Source organism: Dermacentor andersoni, chromosome 3 (genome assembly GCF_023375885.2).
Source record: "Dermacentor andersoni chromosome 3, qqDerAnde1_hic_scaffold, whole genome shotgun sequence".
Lineage (NCBI taxonomy): Eukaryota > Metazoa > Arthropoda > Arachnida > Ixodida > Ixodidae > Dermacentor > Dermacentor andersoni.
The window spans coordinates 215,121,905-215,143,872 of NC_092816.1; the positions used below are offsets into that span (position 1 = coordinate 215,121,905).

A 21,968-nucleotide genomic window follows, 5' to 3' on the forward strand; every position below is an offset into this window, starting at 1 on the left:
CTACAAAACGGAACTTCTTTGGTACAGTCTTGTGGCTGCTTGTGTTCTCCCTTAGCCAGAGACATGAAGGGGGGTTCACGGTCACTGACCAAGTCTGATGTATAACCCGACGTTTCGGAACTGCATACGGGTTTCTTGTTCACTGAGTTGGACAGGAAATCGTTGTCACTTATGTAGCCAGCACGTGACGTAACGAACATGCATAAATGGCAGGCATAGTCCCTGGTGTCCGGTTCATCGTAGCTGGCGTCGATTGAACGATTAGCGATTCTAGCAGCCGCCGGGATGGCATGTTCTTTTCTTTGGCAGCAACAGTGGCATTGTCCCAGTCAATCTTGTGACTATGTTCCTGCGCATGCTCGGCAAATAATAGTCGTGTGACTATTATTTCTTAGATCACATTTTTTTTTCGTTTCCATGCCTGACCAGACGAACTTTCGTCAAACCCTTGATTATGCAGCCAGAGGCAGTGGCACTGGTTGTGTCCTGTTTGAGATGAATGGTCCTTTTGTCCGTCTCTGTCCACTATGACCTGGGCTTATCTCCTGGCTGCTGAAGTGTGCCTGCATTTTCCAGGTCAACTACTCGGACATTAATGTCTGGATACAAATTGGGTAGATCTTGCATGCCATGCCCAACATCAGAGTAAGTTTTCTGTTTCTGCCAGCACTTTTGCTCATGCACTTTCATTTTCCTCCGGTCCGGGAGTTGTGGAAAGAAGCTCTCTGCAGTAGCTGGAAGTGTAGTCCTAAGCCTTCGGCTCGTAAGCATTTGCACTAACGAGGAGCTATTTTTCAGAAAGCTCAGTCTATAATCGTGTCTTGTAGGCATCACCTGACATCTCAAGGGAGTTCTTGGATAAGTTTACAGTGGCTTCTGTGAGATCACTGCGCTGTCGGTAGTGTGGACTGCATGCCATTTGTTGGAATTTTTTTGAATTCTGCGAACAGTGAGCTGCGCCCTTTTGCAAGCTACAGTTTGTTGCGGTTCACGGCCACTACACTATTGCACGCCTTGTGAAAACAATGAGGCATTGAGTCACAACCACAGGTCCTGTCAAGCTAGCCCGTACTAGCTCAGGATACCCTTACTAGTATTTTGTTATGATGAGCCACCGCACCCCTCCAATAAAAAATATGTCCATGGTGAACTTCTGTAACAGCTTTTCTCAGAATCCTAGTTGCAGGAGTGTCACCCTTCTCTTAGCCCTGTGGTGCTAGCATGCATGACATGACTTGAAGACATTTGCTGTTTGTATGTATTTATGATGCTGTACTTTGTCGTCTTGCTAGGCATTTATTGATTCCAAAGTGGCCTTCAAGTGAGAAGTGCTGGGTGGGTAAGCTCCTGTAGCTTTTTGGGCGCTATGGTTTTGTTGCCACAATATCAACATGTCTTGGACTACATCGTCCTTGTGAAGCCAGAATTTTTTCAGACTTTGCAGCACCTTGTCCAGCTCTTTCAAGTGAAGATGCGAAGTTGGCAACAGCATTAATCTAGTACTTGCTCTTTCTTCAGTTCTTGTAAAGAAGATGGGGTGAGGCAGCATGCATAGCCTTCAATCTTGGTAGACCCTTCTGGTGCCTGTTATTCTCCTTCACATGAGAACTTGACAGTGTATCAGCTGCGGGAAAGTCTTTGCCTAAGATGTACATTATGCCTCATAATGTATCAATCATGTGTGCATTTTATGATTTGGGAAACAGATTGTTGCCCCATTTATAGAATTTATATCAAGCTTGCAAGAAAGAAAGCACTTTTTCTATATCTAGGCATAGCCAGGCATTCTGTCTCTGCAAAATATCTTGAGGCGTATGTAGTAACATGTTGCCCATCGTCTTGCTTTTGGCTGAGCACTGCAACTAGACCACAGCACAAAGCATCAGCTGTGATTAGCAGCTCGTTTCTCATTTTGAGGAGCACCAGCCAAGCACTGGATCTGAAGAAAGTATTTCTTTCCATTTTTGAGAATTCTTGATCCTGTGTGGGTTCCAGATAAACCATGCTTTGAAAACAGCATGCTGGACAATGGGTGTAGTGTTTGTCATGTTAGGAGCGAATAAACCTAGATAGGTGGTCATGCCCATTAGCAGCTGTAGTTCTGGAGGATGGTTTTGGCATGTCTGTGACAGCTTTGAGCTTGTTTTCGTTCATGATATGCCCCAAGTAGGATAATATTGTGATGCCAAACTTACGTTTCTCTTTGTTGATGGCAGCTCTTGCACAGTGGGTGCCCTCAAATGTACTGCAGAGTTTGTTGTGTTGCTGTTTAGTTGAGCATCAACTGATAGCCTCGACAATATGACAAGCAACACATGTAAGTTCTGGATGAATATCATTCATATACCATTGTATTTGATCTGGGGCACGCCAGATACCAAATCGCATGAGCAGTTAAAGTGAAACCAATGGAATGGTGCTGTAAAGGTGGTCAAGAACTTTCCGTCATTTCTCAGGGATTTGCCAAAACCCTGAATTTGGGCATCAATTTTTCATACACCAAGCTGTGACTCGTAGTATCTGAAGGGTATGCTCTACTGCAGGAATTGGATATGATGCTCATAGAACTTGCTTGTTCAGTTTTTGTGTAATCCATAAAAGTGTGGAGTGCTCCTGATGGCTTCGTCACCACTACCATAAGCGTGCACCAAGGAGTCGGCTCTGTCATAGCTGTCGTAAAACCAATCTTAAACCTGGAGAAATTTGGCTTTCGTCTTCTATAAAAGTAGCCATACAAAACAGTGAAATGTTAGTCCAAAGGACGCAGGCTTGAGTTTCAACATTGTCATGCAAGCTGCGCAAAGTATTTGAGGATGCGGCTTTGAATCTCCTTAACCATTAACATTCTCAATCTGTAAGCGCTCGACTTCACCTTCACAATCACCTCTGTGACCTATTTAGCAAATTTATTTGAAAATAGCAGCATTCTGCCTGATGCACGAGATGGAAATTGATGTTGTGCTAGTCGCCTTACGCAGTCACCACAGTAACTTGGAGATCACCACCTTCTTGAAATGTCACGAACCACATTGTTTTCAGGTTAATACAAGAAATCGTGTCTAATAATCATCTGTGACAAAAAGAAATAACTGATGCCCGTGGCAAGGTGCCATTCAAGTGGTTGAGTTCCTCCGGGAGGTAGGGGGTGATACGAGTGAGAACCCTCAAAAGCCGATTATGGCCTTAGCCAAGCAGCCCCAGGTGACATAGTAAAGCTTTTTGGGCACGATGTCATTAGGCACCACCCTATGTAATTTATTTGCTTCCACAACCCCTGCATGGTTCACGAGTGTCTGGTGGTAAATTTCTGAAGCCACATCAACCTCAATGTAGCATTCCTAGTTCCGAATACTTCAATCTGCATGCCACTATGTATGGCAGGTGTTACTGGGAAGGAGACTGACGAACAGCTACACATAGATAAAAACTCTCTAAAGGCTGTTATTGCAAAAACACTGCCCAACATCAGCACACGCTATATGATACAAGAATGTTGCTACTATCAAAGATTAATTCAGTCAGTAATTGAAGATGGTTTTACTCAATAGCCTTATAAAAAATGGTAAAAGAAAGCTAATAAATTTGGAACTCATGTTTCAAATCTTGTCTGGAAAAAAAATCATTATGTCTTCAAATATCTCACGCAGCCGCTAATCCTGTTCTACTTCTTCATCACCTTCAGGTATGCTAGAGAAGCATTTCTCGTCATTGGGCTCCAAAATGTAGTTGAGCAAAAGGAGTAGACCTAGGTGGCTGACAGGATGGCTCTTCTTTAAGTGTGGTGCATAGAAGAAAAAAGCATGCAAACATCTTCAACACTGTAATGAGCATTAACTGTTAGGGATGAAACATGAAAAACCCCAAGGAAAACATTTAGGTTTGGTGGAAATGTAGAAAATACACAGAGACTAAAGACAGTGAAGGAAAATGAAAAATGTTTGTGTAAGCTTCTTCACCAGTGCGTTTGTTGCCTGTAGACAACACCAGGTAGAACTTGGAAAGCGACCTTCACCCTGAGTTGACGTCAATTCTGCGTGCAATTTGTGCATATTGACACAAAGATGTGGGGCTCCTGCACCGCAGAACAGCGCGCGCAAAGGTCGGCGCTATGAAACACGAAGTGCGTAAGCTGCACGCTCTTGTTCTGGCCCCCTATTAAAGAAAAGTGTATATTTTGCAAGACTCCGTCTCCAATCTGCGTTACATTTTTCTGGTGGAGGTGCGGGGTACGTGCTACCACTCTCAGATCGAACACCGTCTACAAACCTAGTACGAAGTCCGGTCAAGCTGACTACTGTGCAGGTACGGACAAGCTGCCAACTTCAAGGACTGCCGCCTGAGCACGAGCCTCTACGCAGTCAAGTAAGAAGGACGAATACATCGGTTCCATCTTCCTCGACCGCGCCGACCGAGTTCGTCCTCAACCAGCCACGAATCCCCACGTCCTTCCATGGGGACACCTTTGAGGATGTAGAGGACTGGCTCGATCACTTTGAGCGTGTTGCAGAATTCAACGGCTGGACGCCAGAGCGCAAGCTACGCAACGCCTACTTTGCCCTCAAGGACTATGTGTGGACATGGTTTGAGAATCGTGAGGCGGGGCCCTATCGACATGGGACGAATTCCGACAACAGCTAATCGGCACATACGCCAGCTTCGATCACAAGGAGCGAGCTGAATCTGCAATTCAGGCGAGAGTACAGAGGCCGAACGAAAGCGTCGCAATGTTTCTCGAAGATATATGCCGACGAAGCTCAGGAACTTGATGCGCAGTGTCAAGCAAGAGTTATTCGGTGCCCTAATATGCAACCCACCAAAGACTGTTGCAGAGTTTCTCGCGGAAGCCGTATCAATGGAAAAGGCACTGCAGCAGCGAACAAGGCAGAACCGCGACGTGTCGACCCTATCGCGTGACTCTCTCGCTATACCCCTGGACAATACCGCCGCCTTGCGGGAGCTCATTAGGTTTATCGTTCGAGAGTAGCTTCAAAATCTTCAGGTGGCTCCAGCATCGGTACAGCAGCTCGATCTGGCTGAGGTCGTCCGGGAGGAAATCAGGCAGGCAGTCTAAGTCCCAAAGTGAAGCGAGACACCACAGCACGAGGTACGGCAGCCACAACCTCGCATGTCGTATGCGGAAGCAACGTGAAGTTCGTATTTTTCGCGATGTGAGCGACGTCCCGGACTTTCATGGTGTGCACGCCGTTGAACAAGCAACTGGCGACTTCAGGCTTCGCCGCACGCCATTCATGGCTGAAACACGACCAGCCCGCAAGAGTGACGTATGGCGCACCGCAGACCGGAGGCCCTTGTGTTTTCATTGTGATGAAGCTGATCACCTCTACAGGGCTTGTCCTTACCGTCGAGCTGGGCTCCTTGGATTTTCACTGAATGCACCGTGCCCGCGCAATGGTGAACGCCCCCTGGAGTTTGAAGCATACCTCACAGAGGCCAGGACCTTGTTTGCTCCACAATTCCTTAAACCCCAGTCACCGTCACCCGCCCGAAACCGGTCTTCCAGCCCCCTCTTCACACCGAGAGCAACGAGGCGTCGCTCACCCAGCCCTGCCTCCCAGGAAAACTGAGTCCAGCGACCTGCACAGGTGAAGTTGCTGACGTTGCGAACGCTGAAGATCCTCCACTACGACGACCGTGATATGACGTAATTGAGATGCAGAGAAAGCAGTGTAGTTCTGTGTCAGTATCCTGCGACGTACGAGTTACCATAGATGACCACGAAGTCACGGCGTTAATCGACATGGGTGCAGACACGTCTGTTATGAGCCAGAATCTCGCCTGTATGCTGAACAAAGTTTCGACGCACTGGACCGGAACTCAGATTCGTACTGCAGGAGGGCATCTCATAACTCCAATGGGTCGGCGCATGGCACGAGTCAACATTCGGGGCTTCACGTACATCGGCGACTTCGTTATTCTTCCTGAATGTTCAAAGGACCTTATACTCGGCATGGATTTCCTTGAGGCGAACGGTGCCATCATCGACCTGCAAGAGTCTAGAGTCAGCTTCACTACTACGCAAGCCATAGCGAACAGTAATGACAACGACCGTGACATCGCGCTTCGCGTAACTGACGATCACATCACGTTGCCACCCAAGAGTAGCGTGCTTACCCTTGTCCGATGCGACATGGAGGACGCCGCCGAAGGAATTGCTGAGGCAAACATGCCCCTGCTTCTTGAGCGCCACATTTGTATAGCCAGAGGGCTGCTTCAGGTGCAAAACAAATGTTCAGTCGTTTTGCTAACAAACTTTAGCAACAAGTATCGGCATGTACCGCGAGGAACGAAATGGCTGAACTGAGCTCATTTCTTCACGAAATCACTAACGTTACTGACATTGCCACATTGGAAACCGCATCGTCTCAGCAATCTGGGTTACCCAGCCTAAAAGAACGGTTTCACGTTAACACCGCTCTGCCAGACCATCAGAAAGACCGTCTACTGAGTCTTGTGAATAAATTTGCGGACGGTTTTTCAACGTCATCCAAAGTGCGGCGCACGTCCATCACAAAGCACCACATTATTACAGACGAGTCTGCACGTCCTGTCCGTCAGCATCCTTACAGAGGGTCTCCAGTGGAAAGGGAAGCGATCAAGCATCAGGTGAAAGAGATGCTCCAAGACGACGTGATCCAGCCATCCACCAGCCCGTGGGGCTCCCCTGCAGTGTTAGTCGGAAAGAAAGACAACACACTACGCTTCTGTGTAGATTACAGAAAGTTGAACCGTGTCACCAAGCGTGATGTTTATTCATTGCCACGCATCGACGACGCAATGGATCGTCTACAACATGCCAAGTTTTTTTCTTTGTTGGATCTTAAATCAGGATATTGGCAAATCGAAGTTGATGAATAGGATCGTGAATAAACAGCATTTGTGACACCTGATGGGCTTTATGAGTTCAGAGTTCTCCCCTTCGGTCTCTGTTCCGCACCTGCCACCTTTCATACCACCAGCATACCGTGCTTGCTGAACTCAAATGGCAAACCTGCCTCGTATACTTGGACGATGTCGTCGTGTTCTCGAGCCCGTTTGACGAACATCTCGCATGACTCGAGAGTGTCCTCACTGCGATCCATACTGCCGGCCTCACCATCAAGCCTGAGAAATGCTACTTCGGGTTCCAAGAGCTCAAATGTTTTCGCCATGTCGTTGGTCCTCAAGGCGTCCGACCAGACCCCGACAAGTTAGCTGCCGTAGCTGAGTTTTCACCACCCACAGACAAGAAGGCTGTCCAACGCTTCCTTAGTTTGTGCGCATATTATGGGCGCTTCGTCAAGGGCTTCTCGAGAATTGCTGAGCCTCTGACAGGGCTTACATGCGACGATGCGCCTTTCATTTGGGCGGATGAGCAGCAGCAGTCTTTCAATGAATTGCGCATTTGCAAGAGGCCCCGATACTTGCTCATTTCGACGAAGACGCTGACACTGAAATCCATACTGACTCCAGCAATGCGAGTCTCGGCACTTGTGCAGTGGCTAGGTGGTGCGGAACGCACCGTTGCTTATGCAAGCCGCAGTCTCACCAAGGCTGAGAAAAACTACTCAACTACTGAAAAGGAATGCTTAGCGATTGTGTGGGCAATTGGCAAATTCTGACCCTACTTGTACGGTAGACCCTTTAACGCTGTCAGCGATCAACCACGCCCTGTGCTGGCTTGCCAACCTCAAGGATCCTTCAGGCAGACTAGCCCATTGGAGCCTGCGCTTACAAGAGTATTATATTACAACTGTCTACTGATCTGGCAGGAAGCACAGTGACGCTGACTGTTTGTCACGTGCACCACTCGCTACGACCTCATTGGACCCTGACCATGACTTGCCATTTGTCGGCGTTATCGACGCCATAAAGATGGCTGAGCACCAGCGCGCTGACACTGAGCTGCTGCCGCGGATCGAACACCTCGAAGGAGTTGAAGGTGTTTTACCCCGCTCGCTCATGCGTGGCTTATCATCATACTACTTGCACAACAACGTCCTTTACAGGAAAAAATGCGGAAGCGGCCCAATACGTACCTCCTTGTCGTGCCATCGGCACTACGCCACGACATTTTGCAAGTCTGCCATGATGAGCCATGCGCGGGACACCTGGGATTCGCCAAGACTTTAGGCAAGGGTACGAGAGAAGTATTACTGGCCCCGGCTTTATTCTTCTGTGCAACTGTACATGAAGACCTGCCACGACTGTCAGCGCCGCAAAAAAGCACCAGTTAAACCGACTGGCTTTCTCCATCCTGTGGACCTTCCTCAAGCACCATTCCAACAAATAGGAATGAATCTACTTGGGCCGTTCCCAGTGACCTCTTCATGCAACAGATGGATAGTCGTTGCTACCGACTACTTAACCCGGTACGCCGAAACTGAAGCTATTCCGCAAGCAAATTCATATGAAGTGGCCAAGTTCTTTGTACGCCACATCGTCCTACGACATGGTACACCGTCTGTTCTCATCACCGAACGCGGTACAGCATTTACAGTGGAACTTATGCAGGATGTTCTCCAGCTGACGCATAGCTCTCACCACAAGAGCACTGCATATCACCAATGGATTAACGGAACGCCTGAACAGAACGCTGGCTGATTTGTTCTCCATTTATGTCGACGTAGAGCACAAGACGTGGGACGCGATCTTACCCTATGTGACTTTCGTGTATAACACTGCTGTACAGGAGACTACACAGTTTACGCCGTTCGAACTTGTATACGGGCACCACGTCAGGTCAACACTTGACGCCATGCTACCACTGGCTGATAATAGCCCTGACACCCTTCGACACAACTAGGGTCGACGCGACATCCATTACAATACCGGTGGCTGCGTGTGGGTCTGGACGCCTGTCCGCCGCCGTGGACTCTCAAAAAAGTCGATCCGCCAGTATTTTGGTCCCTACAAGGTTACACGCCGCCTCAGTGACATGACCTACGAAGTGGTCCCCTACAATTCTGACCCCTGTTCACTCTGTCGTCGTCCTCTCGCTGAAGTTGTTCAAGTAGTGCGCATGAAACCATGCTATGCGCATACGTGAATGCCGAGATGCACCTGAGGAGCTCCATTTCTTATGTCGCTGAAATAACTTTTTGACTCGACCGAGACGGTCGCTTTTCTCATGGGAGGCAATTGACACAAAAATGTGGGGCTCCTGCACCGCAGGACGGTGCGCGCAAAGGTCGGTGCCACTAAAGACGATGAAGTGCGTAAGCTGCACGCTCTTGTTCTGACCCGCCATTAAAGAAAAGCGTATATTCTGCAAGACTCCGTCTCCAATCTACGTTACCATATAGTCCTTGTCGGGTGTACAATTAGACTTTATATTGCATGTTTTACATATTACTCATCTGATGTCTTAGCAGCATAGGTTTTTCCTCTGCCTTTCTTGTAAAAAAATGTTTGGGAAGTGTGCAAGTGCATCTACTTTGATTTTTTTTTGTGCATGGCACATGTGCTGTTGGCCTGGAACTGATTCACAATATTAACAGCCGTAGCGTTCAGGGCCTCATGTCGCTGAAAATCCAGCAGTGGTGTTGGCGACCTTTTTCATGAGAAAATTAATCCCAAACCATGCATCCCGATTCATGCAGGCCCTCCACGTGGCATATAGGCGTTACTGAACAAATTAAAATTCTCAAAGTAGAATGTGTGAAAAATTCATAAAGTAAGACTTGCACACAACCTCGAGACATGATAGCGTTGGAATGTGATTTGAATATGCGAGAAAACATAATTCTGTTGTGCAGAAACTCAAACACAAACCCCTTTTCCAGCTGCCATTTCAGGTCTGTCTTAGGAATGGCACGCCCCAGAAAGCTCGCCTTCGTGCATAGCGTTTGCCACCAGCATTTCCAGGAAAACATTACACAAGCATAAGCTGCAGCTGCCCGGAAGCGTGAGAAGCAGCCAGGGATCTTTTAATGCTATCGTGTTCCACTCTTAAAGGCGCAGCTTAAGTGTCCTCCAACCTGTTTTTTTTTTTCGCTGTTTGAGGACTGCCTTCTTGAAGGTGTTGCTTCGTTTCCTTTCTGCTGTAGGGCGAATGTAATATCTGCTTTGAACAACCGCAAAGCCACATTTTGATTGCACTTGATGCTGGCTGCACTAGCGCGGCATCTCTCCTGAACACTATCCAACAGTTCACTATGATGTTATCACTGAAATAGAATACACAAGACACCTGCGTGTACCGCTTCATCTACCTCGAAGTAATATGCCATAGCTCTATGATCATATCCTTAACATCCACTACTTTCTTGGATTCATTTCAGATAGCTGGAATGTACAGACTAAAAAAGCTCGGAAGCGCTTGCGCTCTTTGGAGAATTTTGTATGACAATTTTCAGGCTGTTCTGGTGACACTAAAAAATACTGGCTCTCCTGTAATCGAGAGTGTATGTAAGCATGAAATGGCTGCCAACAAAGCAGATTAATTGTAGATGACACTAGCCACAATCTTAGAATGGGTGTAGCGTACATTCGCAACGGCACACCCCACCCCACCGCACCACGCAACTGTACACTGGTCCATATGGAAGCAAGTTTCCTGTCAAAGACAGAACCCCATTGCAAGTCTCGTCTCGGTCCACCAGATGCGCCGTGGACCTCGCGGACTGCTGGCATTGAAAAGAGCACAAGCAACTGTGTCTCAGTGCCAAAAAATGATAATCAAGTGTACAGTGCCTTGTATCTGCCTCTGAACGTCGCTATTAGAAGTGACAAATAAAACTTCAGCGTACTAGAAGTTACAGCTTGAGTGATATTGTGAGAAAATATTTAGAACTCAGAAGCAATATTTTTTGTAACATGTTTGGGAAGTAACTAGCATATGTATTGCAGTCTTGACTGTTCGCCCGGATGAGCTGGTTTGAGTGACAGGATAATGACTCTGGCTTTTGGTTCATTGAAGGTGGCTGACAACAGGAGCTGAAAGCATTTCATGCTTAAAATGTCTGCAGCAGCGGCACTGTTTGATTAGTCAAGGACCCCATTTCATGGCCCTCATTCTGACACCTTCGAACACTGTTTCTGCCTTTGTAACGCTTCCTAGAATTCATCCTTCAAATTCTGATGTGAAAGAACCATGCATCATTTTTGGCGTATTTCTCAAACTGTACGCGCAGAATTGCTGCTGATTTCCTAAATACAACCTATAAATCAATACAGCAGAATTGTTAGTTTAAATATGTAATCCAAATCAAGGAGCCATTCTCAAGACGATGTACCCGCTGGCACTGATGCGTGGCATTCCTGGCGTTGGTGAAATCTTTATTCTACATGATAAAGCATGAAACATTCACACGTGCTCTTCTTTCCTTCTTTTTTGAGCTTTGCTGTTTCAAGGAGCTTTGCCCTTTAAGTGGCAGCAGCCTGATTGACATCGCTTCTGACTCACATATTTAACATTTTAGCACAGATTGGTCAAGGAGTAGCCAGATTTTGAGAGGTACATCTTTAGCAGGGTCTATAGGTGCTGGCTTTTGCTGTGGAGAGACAAGCAGCTTCATAGCTTCCCTCCTGTCTCTTGTCATTGTGTCAGCAAACTGAAATGAAAACTCTCGAAACAGTATATTTGCTAATGAGGAATCTTTGCAAGGCACATTGTGAAGCTCATGCCGATGAATTGCTTCAACCTTTTACATTAAACAAATTATGCCATGTGCTGTCGAGAGGCAAATAAAGCTGTTCGCTTTAAAAATTAGCAATAATATCCGCAGTTTGTGAAGTGATTGAGATATTGTTACCCAGTACCTTCAACAAAGATGTTATGGGAAACAGTGCAAGGAACTAACATACTTACACTAATTGCAGGTATTTGGCGGAGTTGTATGGGAGACAAGATAGCCAACCAATTTTCCTCTAATGCATGTGAGCTTTGTCATCTTCATGGTGTAATGTAATCGTTTCAGGTAGCGGATAAAGAATGTGTGGCAACATGAAATGGCCTTTGACGACACCGGCGAGTAGTGGATGCCACACTTCAGTTCTAATTAAAGTTACATCAGCACAGAGCATGTATGCTACGACCAAGTTGGGTCCAGACTTTGGATTACTGTGTACAGTGTCACTCTCTTCTGCATTGCAGAAGATGGAAGCCAGTGTTTCTTTGCTGTTGCCATTTCAATTTAGTATATTTTCATGTTTTCATGCTCTGCAAAATACAGCCAGAGGTTGCACGGTCTTGAAATGAAGACTACTTTTTGTGTTTTCAAGATAAAGTTTTAGCTATAATAAACGGAATTTCCAAAAAACAAATTTTACGTTTGGCCTGCCTTCTTTTGGGTGATCAGACATGGGAGCCATTGAGGCATCATGGCTCATACGTGCTCCATTTATGCTCGAGAGGTGTGTGCACAATGCTCCTTGCATGTTGAAAAAAAAATGGAGACCACCCATAATTGGTCTTGGTTTGCTTTCTTAGCCACAAGTGTTATCTGAAAATGTAGCTGCATTTTGTTACTCTTTCTGGCGGTGCATTTTAGATACATAAAAATTATGATGGACGTGCATGTTCAGTGTGATTGCAGGAACGAGAAACTTTACTGGAAGATCCTTTGCAAGAGATGCAAGTGCTTGCCCATTTCATGAAAGAAAAGGCTTTGTTTTCATTGTATACAGTAAGCTAAGGGTCAGGCGGACTTGATCACAAAAGCAAAGAGAGAAATTGGTTGACAGAGAAATGCAAAGCCTGCTGACCACATCGTAACTGTCTAGCGCGTAGACAACACCTGCACGTTGGCCAACAGCATGGGAAAGGAGAAGAGATGGAAAGATGAAAGAGATTGCCATGAAGCACATGTGGTGAAAAGGAGAATGAAGCAAGAATTGGTAGCATTTAGAAAAAAGCTAGATATTCTTGAGAAAACTGAAACATTGGACAAATAATAGCAACCCTTATCAAGTCTTACCGCCGTATTCAGCAATACATCTTGAAGCTCATGCTTGACTTGATATAAATGACGAATGGTGTGAACGTGCCCAAGATGCTCATTGCGTTGCTTATGGTGTGTTCATGACAGGCGTCATTTAAATCGAGTCAAGCATGGGCTTGAAGTTAAGATGCATTTCTGAATACGGGGGTTAGTGTTACGGCATGGTGAGGCTCTCTGGAATGAAGACTTCATGAACTAGAGAATAGATGTGCCCGTGAGAACCTACTTTTACGTTTTATCGCAGACATCTGAATCACAGGAGCAGTCTGAAGCATGTGGTAGGTTTGTGAAGAATTTCCGAGAAACCTGCATGGGTTTCTCTGTAACAGTTAGCTACAATCGGGTGTATGACTCATTTTACATTTGCTGATCACCTTGCATATTTCCGCACAATGCTTTCGTCATTACTGTTGAGATTCATTACTGTTCAGTGGTTCTTGTTTAACAAAATGGAGTCATAAGAAACGAAGGAAAAAGGGAATCTTTAGGCACTGAAAAGGCAATACAGGCATGAATGTCAAAAGAGGCACTTGTAGGCAGGATAAATGCAAGATTACCTAGTTTACATGGCCATAGTTTGTGCTTACAAAGAAGGCAGAAGAAGGAAGCCAGGAAAAAATAAGCATTTCGTCTGAGATTCCTCTCATTATGAAGCTGTTTACAATGATGAGAGCTAAATACAAAAAGTGTGGTCCTAATGAACGGACACGTTCTCCCAGTTGGAAGGCCGTGAGGCTTGGCCTTCCGGTCCCGACGTGGGAGCGGCCCGCTTAGTGATTAATTATCACTACTTGCAGGACCAAATAAAGTTTTCCTTCCTTCCTTCCCAGTTGCAATTCATAGTTTAAGTAAGATTTTGAGGGACTTCAATCGCACCTCAAAAAGAAGTCCATGATCAATAAACAGTGCAGGAAGCCAGTACAGCAGTTTTCATTGACAGTGAGTTGGCCCTAGGATATGATCCAGTTTGCATCTTCAATAAATTGGCTATTGATTGGCTACTATTGATCTGAAAAATAAGCGCAGCACGCATACAGAACAGCACACAGTCCCATTTATGCCTTGGGCTTCACTTATACCATGTTAAAATTGTGGAAATACAAGATTCATAAAACCAGCTCTCTTTATCACCTTATCTTAGGGAGGGACTTGTCGATGTTACAGTGCAGAGCACGAACATTTCCTTAGGAGAAGGCTTCCAGTTATTTATGTACATGGCAGAGGTTCATTACCTCTTGAAAACTGTTCTGCATAACACTCGTGCTTCTTCACACATCTGTCATGATCCATCAAATACGGGATAAGTTGGGTGCTGCAGATAAATGGTTCCTGCAGAGCCTAAAGCTACAGCATCAATAGGTAGCTAAATTTTCATTCTTGATGTTTGGTCCAGTTCTCTGAAACATACACATAAAACTGAAACTGTTCAATCTGAATACCAATATTAAATGTGTTATTTTGGGGCTTCAATGATTTGCCGAAGTTGATGGAAAGTGAAGGACTGTATAGAAAAAATGGCTGTAAGGTCAACTGTAATCTGCGCATAACCTTTCACATACTGCACTAAATATAATCTAAAACACATGAAAAGTTTTTATAGAACAAAGTACAGCCACACTGGATCACGCTGGCATCATTATCATATGTCACTGGTGTGGCACTTCAACACAATGTGGGAACTACCATGGCTTGTACAATGTTCCGAAGGATACATTGCAATAGCGCAACTATGCTCAATGGCATTTGAACTGTTTCTTGCAATTTACAACTTCTAGCCATGCACTTATTCATTTATGACTTGGATGGTCGTGAAGCCTAAGTGCTTTTCTACCTAGCAATACTGCAAGCTTGTCTGCTGACACTAGCTGCACAAAAGAGCAACAGTAGCTTGTGCTCCAGCAGAACTTGAGGGCGGATTACAAGATCCTGCCACACTATAGATGAGAAATATGAACATACTCCCAAGCTTCAATATCTTAGCTGGTGTAAAGCTGCAATACAGGTACTGCACTCCCTTAATTGCACTGCTTACAGCTGTCAAACTATACCTCTGGTGCTATGCACATTTTGGGGATGGCAAGAAGTTCCACTAGACAAGGTATCAACCACACAGGCATTTAAAACATTGAGTTAAGGGTGTTTAAGACTGACTAAACACAATTTGCCACTTGGCTTGGATCTCGATTCATTTCCCCTCTAGTGTCATTGACTGAAGAACCACAACACTGAGGAGTAAAGTAGCAATGCTTTGTTGTTTTGCCAGTTTACTAATAGCAAGAAACTACGCTCTAGCACTGTAGCATAATGAAAGAACAAAAGGTCAAGTTTATTGAGCAAGCTTGATCAACCAGCTCTCCAGTAGTCTGGGCCCCACGTCAGAGGGTATCGTCGTATGGTGTCATGACTACAAAAGTGCATGAAGCCTACTAGAGGCTGCAGTTTCAGTAGAAGGTAGGGGATAACCCCTAATTAAGGGTAAGCCTTTGCTTTTCACAATGATCGGCCAAATTTAATCACGATTTCCCACTTCTCCGCCGGTGCAGAAATGCCATCGTCCTTTTAAGATTGGCCACATTAAAAACGTACGTACGTACGTACGTACAGTCCGGTACACTGCGGCTGGTCGCGTCGCAATCCCGTGTTTCTCTAGTTTTAACTCCCGCGCAATACGTATGTAGTACTCAACAATCGGTTTGCTCTGGCGCAGTTAGAAGACGATCGTCGTCGTGCTCTTTGCGCATAACAAACGCGTCACACACACGCGTACACACAACTCGATTGTGCAACACGCGCTGTTCCACCTTGTATCGCTTCGTTCGTGGTCGCGCTGTTTGCGCGAACAAACGCGTCACATACGCAACTCGATTGCTCTGCGCACACCAAACGCCAAAACGCGATGTTCCACCTTCGTCACACACGCAACTCAATTGCTCTTTGCACACACCACGCGCGTCACACACACACAGCTTCGATTGCCGTAAAACGCGCTGTTCCACCTTGTATCGCTTCGTTCGTGGTCGCGCTGCTTGCGTGCACCCTGTCGCCATAGAATAAAGACTAACTTTATGCTGTCGCTCCGGCGAGTTGGCACCCTGCGCTAGCGCATACTTCTATGGGCCCCGAGCGCGCGCGCATGGGGACTAGGGCGTTTCAGGAGCTAGGCGCGTTTTTTGCACGACAACTAGGGACCTAGGCTCCCCTAGGGCGAAAAGTTACCTAGATTCATAGTTCCCGTTGGCGCCGCGGGGGCGGCGCTGCAGTCGACCGGCTGCACAGGCGAGCGAATGTAAATGCGCAACCGGGCGAGCAAGCACAAGTGAAAGATGAGAAGCGAACGCGGAGTGCAGAGGTAAATGGAATAGTCTGCGAGAAGGAGAGTGGAGAAGAAGGCGACAGGGAAAGCTAGAGGCGGGGAGTGCAGAGGTGCGGGGCAGAAATGCCCTGCATGGGCTCAGAGTTATCGGCAACCACGGCATCCGCCGCCGCGTGGGCGATCTCATCTCCGATTCCGAGGGGGGGTGGTCTGACGTGGGGAGGTCTACGCTCGTTCGTGGCGCCAGCTGCTGAGGCCAGTCCACGGTACCAGCATGAGTGACGTGTACCAGTGCTCCTGTAAGGGGCAATGGCGAGTGGCTACGAGTAAGGCTCAATGTCACGCTCCCCTAGATGGTGTCGCCGCTGACACTGGTGGCACGATTTCCCCGCGACGAAGGGGCGCTCTTGTCGTTGCGGGAACGAAGGCGTGAAAAGCCTAGTGCCTAGAAACATGGACTGTGCGGCGACAATGGCTACAGTATGACGCCAGAGAAGCGCGCGTCATCTGCATGGAAACAAAGCGTGGTACTGACAGCGTTGTCTTTGTAACATAAGCCTATATAATGATAATAGAAAATATCTACATGCCAAAGGAGAGAACGTATATTTTTTTATGTGCTAAGTGTTCTCGATGACCTCCCAAATAGTGTTTTCTGTTTAGGCAGTCCGAAAGACATGAAGTCTTGGTTTTGTAAAGTCTTTGTTTTTCCGACTTACCTTTTCGTATTCTTGATGTGTTTTCTTTTCGTCCTGCCTGTTCCCTAGTCAAGTAATTTTTGTGATGGGAGCCGACAGTGGACTCGAACATTGCTGCTGGACACTGCCACGCGATGTATTTGTTGGCATCTGCAGGCCCATATTTCTACCCTGTAAATCCACAAATGAAGAATTTGTTATCAATATTAGTGAAGCATACGTGTATTTAAAGGGTATTTACAAACTGCAGCAACGCCGAATACACGTGATGGCTGTCCTATCCAGCCACAGCTCTGCTCTCCAAATTGTCTTCGTTCTACATAGTCACTCCATGCCCCAATGCTGCGTTACAACACCGTGGCTACTTTTCTAGTCATTGTGCTCATATATGAGCACTTCCTTTGAATTCATGTATAATTCGTTCTTTCTTGCAGCAAATAAACATTCCTTCAACGGTAGCGCTTCCATTTCTTTAGGTACTCTACTATAATTGCTCTTTGAAGCTTTTTGTAGTTTTTGTAATAGAAAATCATAGTGCATATGATTATGCGCAGATTGATATCTTTCAGTTTATTCAAATTGGGCCTCATTAACATGGTACAGACACACTGTATCTCGAAACCTGTCAAATAGTCTTGGATGACCAATCGCTGAAAGACAATGCGCTTATCCCAGAGCTCTAATAGCACTCTCTCTTTTCCCATTGCACTTTATGTGGCGGCCGAGACAGTTATTTATGGTTGTCGAAGTATTCTTCAACAGCACTGTCATTTTGGGAGTCATTGTGTGCTAGTTTTGGGGCGGACTTTCCAAATACCATTTTTGTGTTCCTGAAAATTCTAGTCAATGTTTAAGGCATTCTGTTACCAACACATTTTGTGTATCGTACATCAATGACTGTGTAAATGGTATTGCGTTAATTCGAAGATATCAATATAAGTTCTAGATTTTGTTAAAGAAGCGTTTCACATCTGTTTTTATTACGACTTTACTATGACACGGTTTTGTAGCGCTGCAATAAGGTTCTTTAAGAATTATATGTACTTCATCTTGTGCATTCTGGCTTGTGTTTGCTCCGGCAAGGGCATAAGTAAGGTCTCCACTCAAAGAAACGCTTTCCGCTTGTATGGTGTGGGTGTGTCTTTATGCATGCGTGTGTGTAGGTGGGTGTCGGCTTATGTATGTAATGATCCCAGCGCATTTGATATGACGCGAACTTGAGGTGAACGTTTAAGACATTGAGGGTGTCCCAGCGCTGCACTTTCATTTTCTGCAACTAGTCACTCCTACCGGGGCATTTTTACCACTTGAGTTTACACAAATTCAAGTTTCTATTGTACTTAAGCCGGAATCAACCATGCTGGCTCAGTGGCTATGTGGTTGAACGGTCGAGCAAGAGCATGTGGGTTCAATTTTCGCGCGAGATGGATTGTAAGAACGTTCGTGTATCATGTCCTGGATGAACTCTAAAAGCACACAAAAGAGAAGCATTTAATAAGTTTAGACTAATGACGTATTTAAGAACGGCTTTTATAATTTTCCTGGAATACGTTCATTATCCTAGTATAAAAATGGGTTCAAGGTACTAGTTTTCCTATTTTTTGCCGGATACCTAGCGCCGGCGTGATTGTGACGTCTTGGCATCTTTTATGGGCCGCTGTGGCTCCGTAAAAGTTATTTAAACTAGCCAAGTTCATTCCTTGGTTCTTTGAAAACACAATGCAGTCCATCTTTACATGGATGAAGTTAGCTATGCCTTCATATGTATGACACAACGAGCTTATGCGAGAGCTATGAGGCAATGTTAACAACTGTCTTTTGTTTTAGCACAATTATTTCATGCATTCGGTTGCAGTGATGAAATAATTTCATTATTTATTTGTTTATTTATTTATTTATTTTTGTTTATTTAAAGATACCTTACAGGGCACTACAGGCATTGTGTAAGGAAGGAGAGTACACTAAAAGATTATACAATAATTAGAATATATATGTAAATACATATACAAAACATAAAGTGTAAGAAATGCGCTAACATGCAGTAATGTGGTGTTAAAAATTGTACAAAACACAAACTGAATGCTCCGAAAGCGAAAGGTCAGTGAACAAGAAACTTTCGCAAAGATATAAACAATAGAGATAGACAGCCATGGGGACAATCTTTGGCTATAATAAAACAGTATTTAAAGGGTAGTAGCACAATAATAACGGGAAACTCAAGAAAAAATAACACCTTAGGTTATGTAGACTTTGAAAAATGCGTTGCCAGAAGATGCCGAAATTTTTCCTGGTCACTCTCATTATACTGTTATTATACATATATTTCTCACTTTATAAACGTTATGTCGGAAGTATTGTCACGCATTGATCTTCCATCTATGCGCGCCTATGAAGTGGCCTTTTAAGCTACCTGCATCGCACAATCATTCCTTAATTTCATGCCAAAATAGCCGTGAATGTATTTCAGGGTCTGTGCACTAGTATAGTGTTTCCACGACTGCCTTCAGTCGTGTGGGTATTGCTGCCTCTGAAAAACTATAATTGTTGTTACTGCTTGTACTTTTTAGAGAACCCTATATTTTAAAATTTTAAGGCGTTTTTTTAAAGAATACGTTCGGCTTCCTGGGATATGCAGGATCGAACAATTCGGAAGACAAGCTAGAAGATACATCAGGGGGCAGTACCCTTGGCGACAGTGTGGAAGACGAGCTTTCTTCTATACTGCGCGACGTCTACTCGAGCGGTGGTGAGGCCTCCAAAATGGCAGATAAGTGCCGCTGCAAGGGACCCACGAAGGCTGCCAAGTCACGACCTCTCAACGACGAGCTCGACAGCCACTCAGAAGGCTGCCCAAGCGCTAGAAAAAATGTAAAGCCGGCAATGATCATCAAGCCTTTACCCGTGCCACCGAAGAACTTCAAGCCCAAAGGCATTATGAAACTCTGATGACGTCGGTAATGAAAACAGTGCGTGTTTAGCATTATTGTCTCTGCTATTCTTCCTTCATGAGGAATGCCAGCTGTTAACAGATATTATCTTTCGTTATTTAACTCTTGTCAGTATGCCTACAAACCTCAAAGAAGGCAAGAACGGAACAATGTAATGCATAAAAGAAACACCTAGCAAACATATGCACTTCTAAAACTTTACCTAATGACGCGAGCAGCGCAGAGCGAAAAGAAAACCACAATATAAACCAGCGAGTAAGTGCTTTTTATCAAGTGTACATGGCGTTGTATTAGTTGCACATTCATCTGGGTAGCTGTTTCGATATGTTTTGTAATTTTTGAAAATAATTTACATATTCTATAACATTTAATTTAAATAAACAATAATCATGAATAGCTCTTATACATGTGCGATATAAAGCAGAATAACAATTTCCTGTGTACCTCAAGAGTATACGTCATTTGTTGCTCAGGAGAACTTCGTAAGTTTTACACTTAATACTTGAGTGCAAAGGTACTGCACAAATCCAATGAGACAAAGATCAAGTCCAAATGTTCAGCTCGAAGCACAGCCTTTCAAGCCACTGAATGCAAAACATTCTGTAGATATTTGTTACCAGCCAAAATGACCTAAAACGTGTACAGGTATTCAAAACGGCTACAGAAGACTTTTGTCTACGTCTTAGAAACGTCTTGCAAAAATTAGAAATGAAATGTTTTGCTAAGGTATTCTGAAGACGTGCACGATGCGCTCGCTTCGATCACATCAAGGGGGGCCTCGCAGTAGGAACATATCGGCAGCGCGCTTCGGAAGTTTCTGCAGCCCATTTCGTCAATCTTACATGCCTAAAGACTTTCATTTATCCGCGACTAATATATTTTGCTGATCGCGGTGGGTCTCTCAATATAGAACGATTTCTAAACGGTTCTGATCTTGTAGTTCCGGAATGTGACGTGCGCAGGCGGCCCTGAATTCGGCCAGGCAAACGTATTATTGTTATGTTATTATTATTTTAAACGCCAAGAGTGGTATGGACCCTCTGTGGCGGAGAACATGGCGACGAAGTCTTCCGATTCGTTCGGGAGCGAAAGCTTTTCGTGTACACATACATATGTATATAGAAAAATGCAGCATATCCACTCTCGACGACTCGGCCTTTTCACGCAGCCCAAGATAGACATATACCGTCCTCAGTCGCCTTTTGGGTGAGACAAGGGACCACTTGCCCTATTATTTTGACCACTTCTCGTTTTAAGTTCTGTCCGAGGTCGTCGGAACGCGTATATAGTTTGCATAGCCGAGGTAACGGCCACCTGCGCACGTCAAATTGCAGAACTGCAAGGCCAGAACCATTTAGAAATCGCTCTATAATGAGTTACCCATAGCGAAACACATCTATTGTGGATAACGCAAGGTTTTTAGGCATGTAGGGCCCCCTGGGCTGTACCTTTAGGCGATAAGGTAGCCTCGCCACCTGCCGGATTATCTGACTGAGCTATGTCGAATGGTCGGTTGCCATAGTCTGAACTTCGAATCCTTCTATAAGTTATTTTTCTACCTCACAATGGTGAGCGCGAATTTCACCTCCTCCATTGCAAAACATCTGCATGCTTAGAGCAACGCCTGACAAAGGCAAAAGATGCCGAGAGCGAGTGGGGCTGTAATAACGCAGGTACAATCAAATTAGGAAGGCCCACTAAGCTTGAACAAAGACACTCCCTCACCAGAACAGGAATGCGCCTGCGGGATGCAATATTCAGCCATTGCCTCCCACATTATTCCTATAGTTAAACGATGGCCCTCGGTCTCCAGCAGCTGCGCCGCACCTGACCAAGGCGGTGGTCAGACCTGTAACGCAGCAGAGGGTGCCAACAATATCTGGGTCCCAACAGACCGCCAATGGAAACTGACACTGTCAACCTTTAACAGCCGAACTCTGTCGAGTGAGGCTAGCTTAGCAGCACTCTTTGAGCAACTATCAGACATTGTTTGGGATATCATCGGCATTAGTGATACTAGAAGAACTAGTTAGGCTTATACATTGCTGAATAACGGCCGTGTCCTCTG

General features: G+C 45.4%; 1 protein-coding gene across 1 annotated transcript in view; it reads left to right on the forward strand.

Moving 5' to 3' along the window:
- Positions 1–20,256, forward strand: part of LOC129385555 (uncharacterized) — a 59,723-nt gene extending 39,467 nt beyond the window's left edge. Inside the window, exon 3 of the mRNA XM_072286994.1 lies at positions 19,588–20,256. Coding sequence (XP_072143095.1) covers positions 19,588–19,898 — 311 coding nt within the window. The 3' untranslated portion in view covers positions 19,899–20,256. The remainder of the gene's footprint in view (positions 1–19,587) is intronic.
- The last annotated feature ends 1,712 nt before the right edge of the window (positions 20,257–21,968 follow it).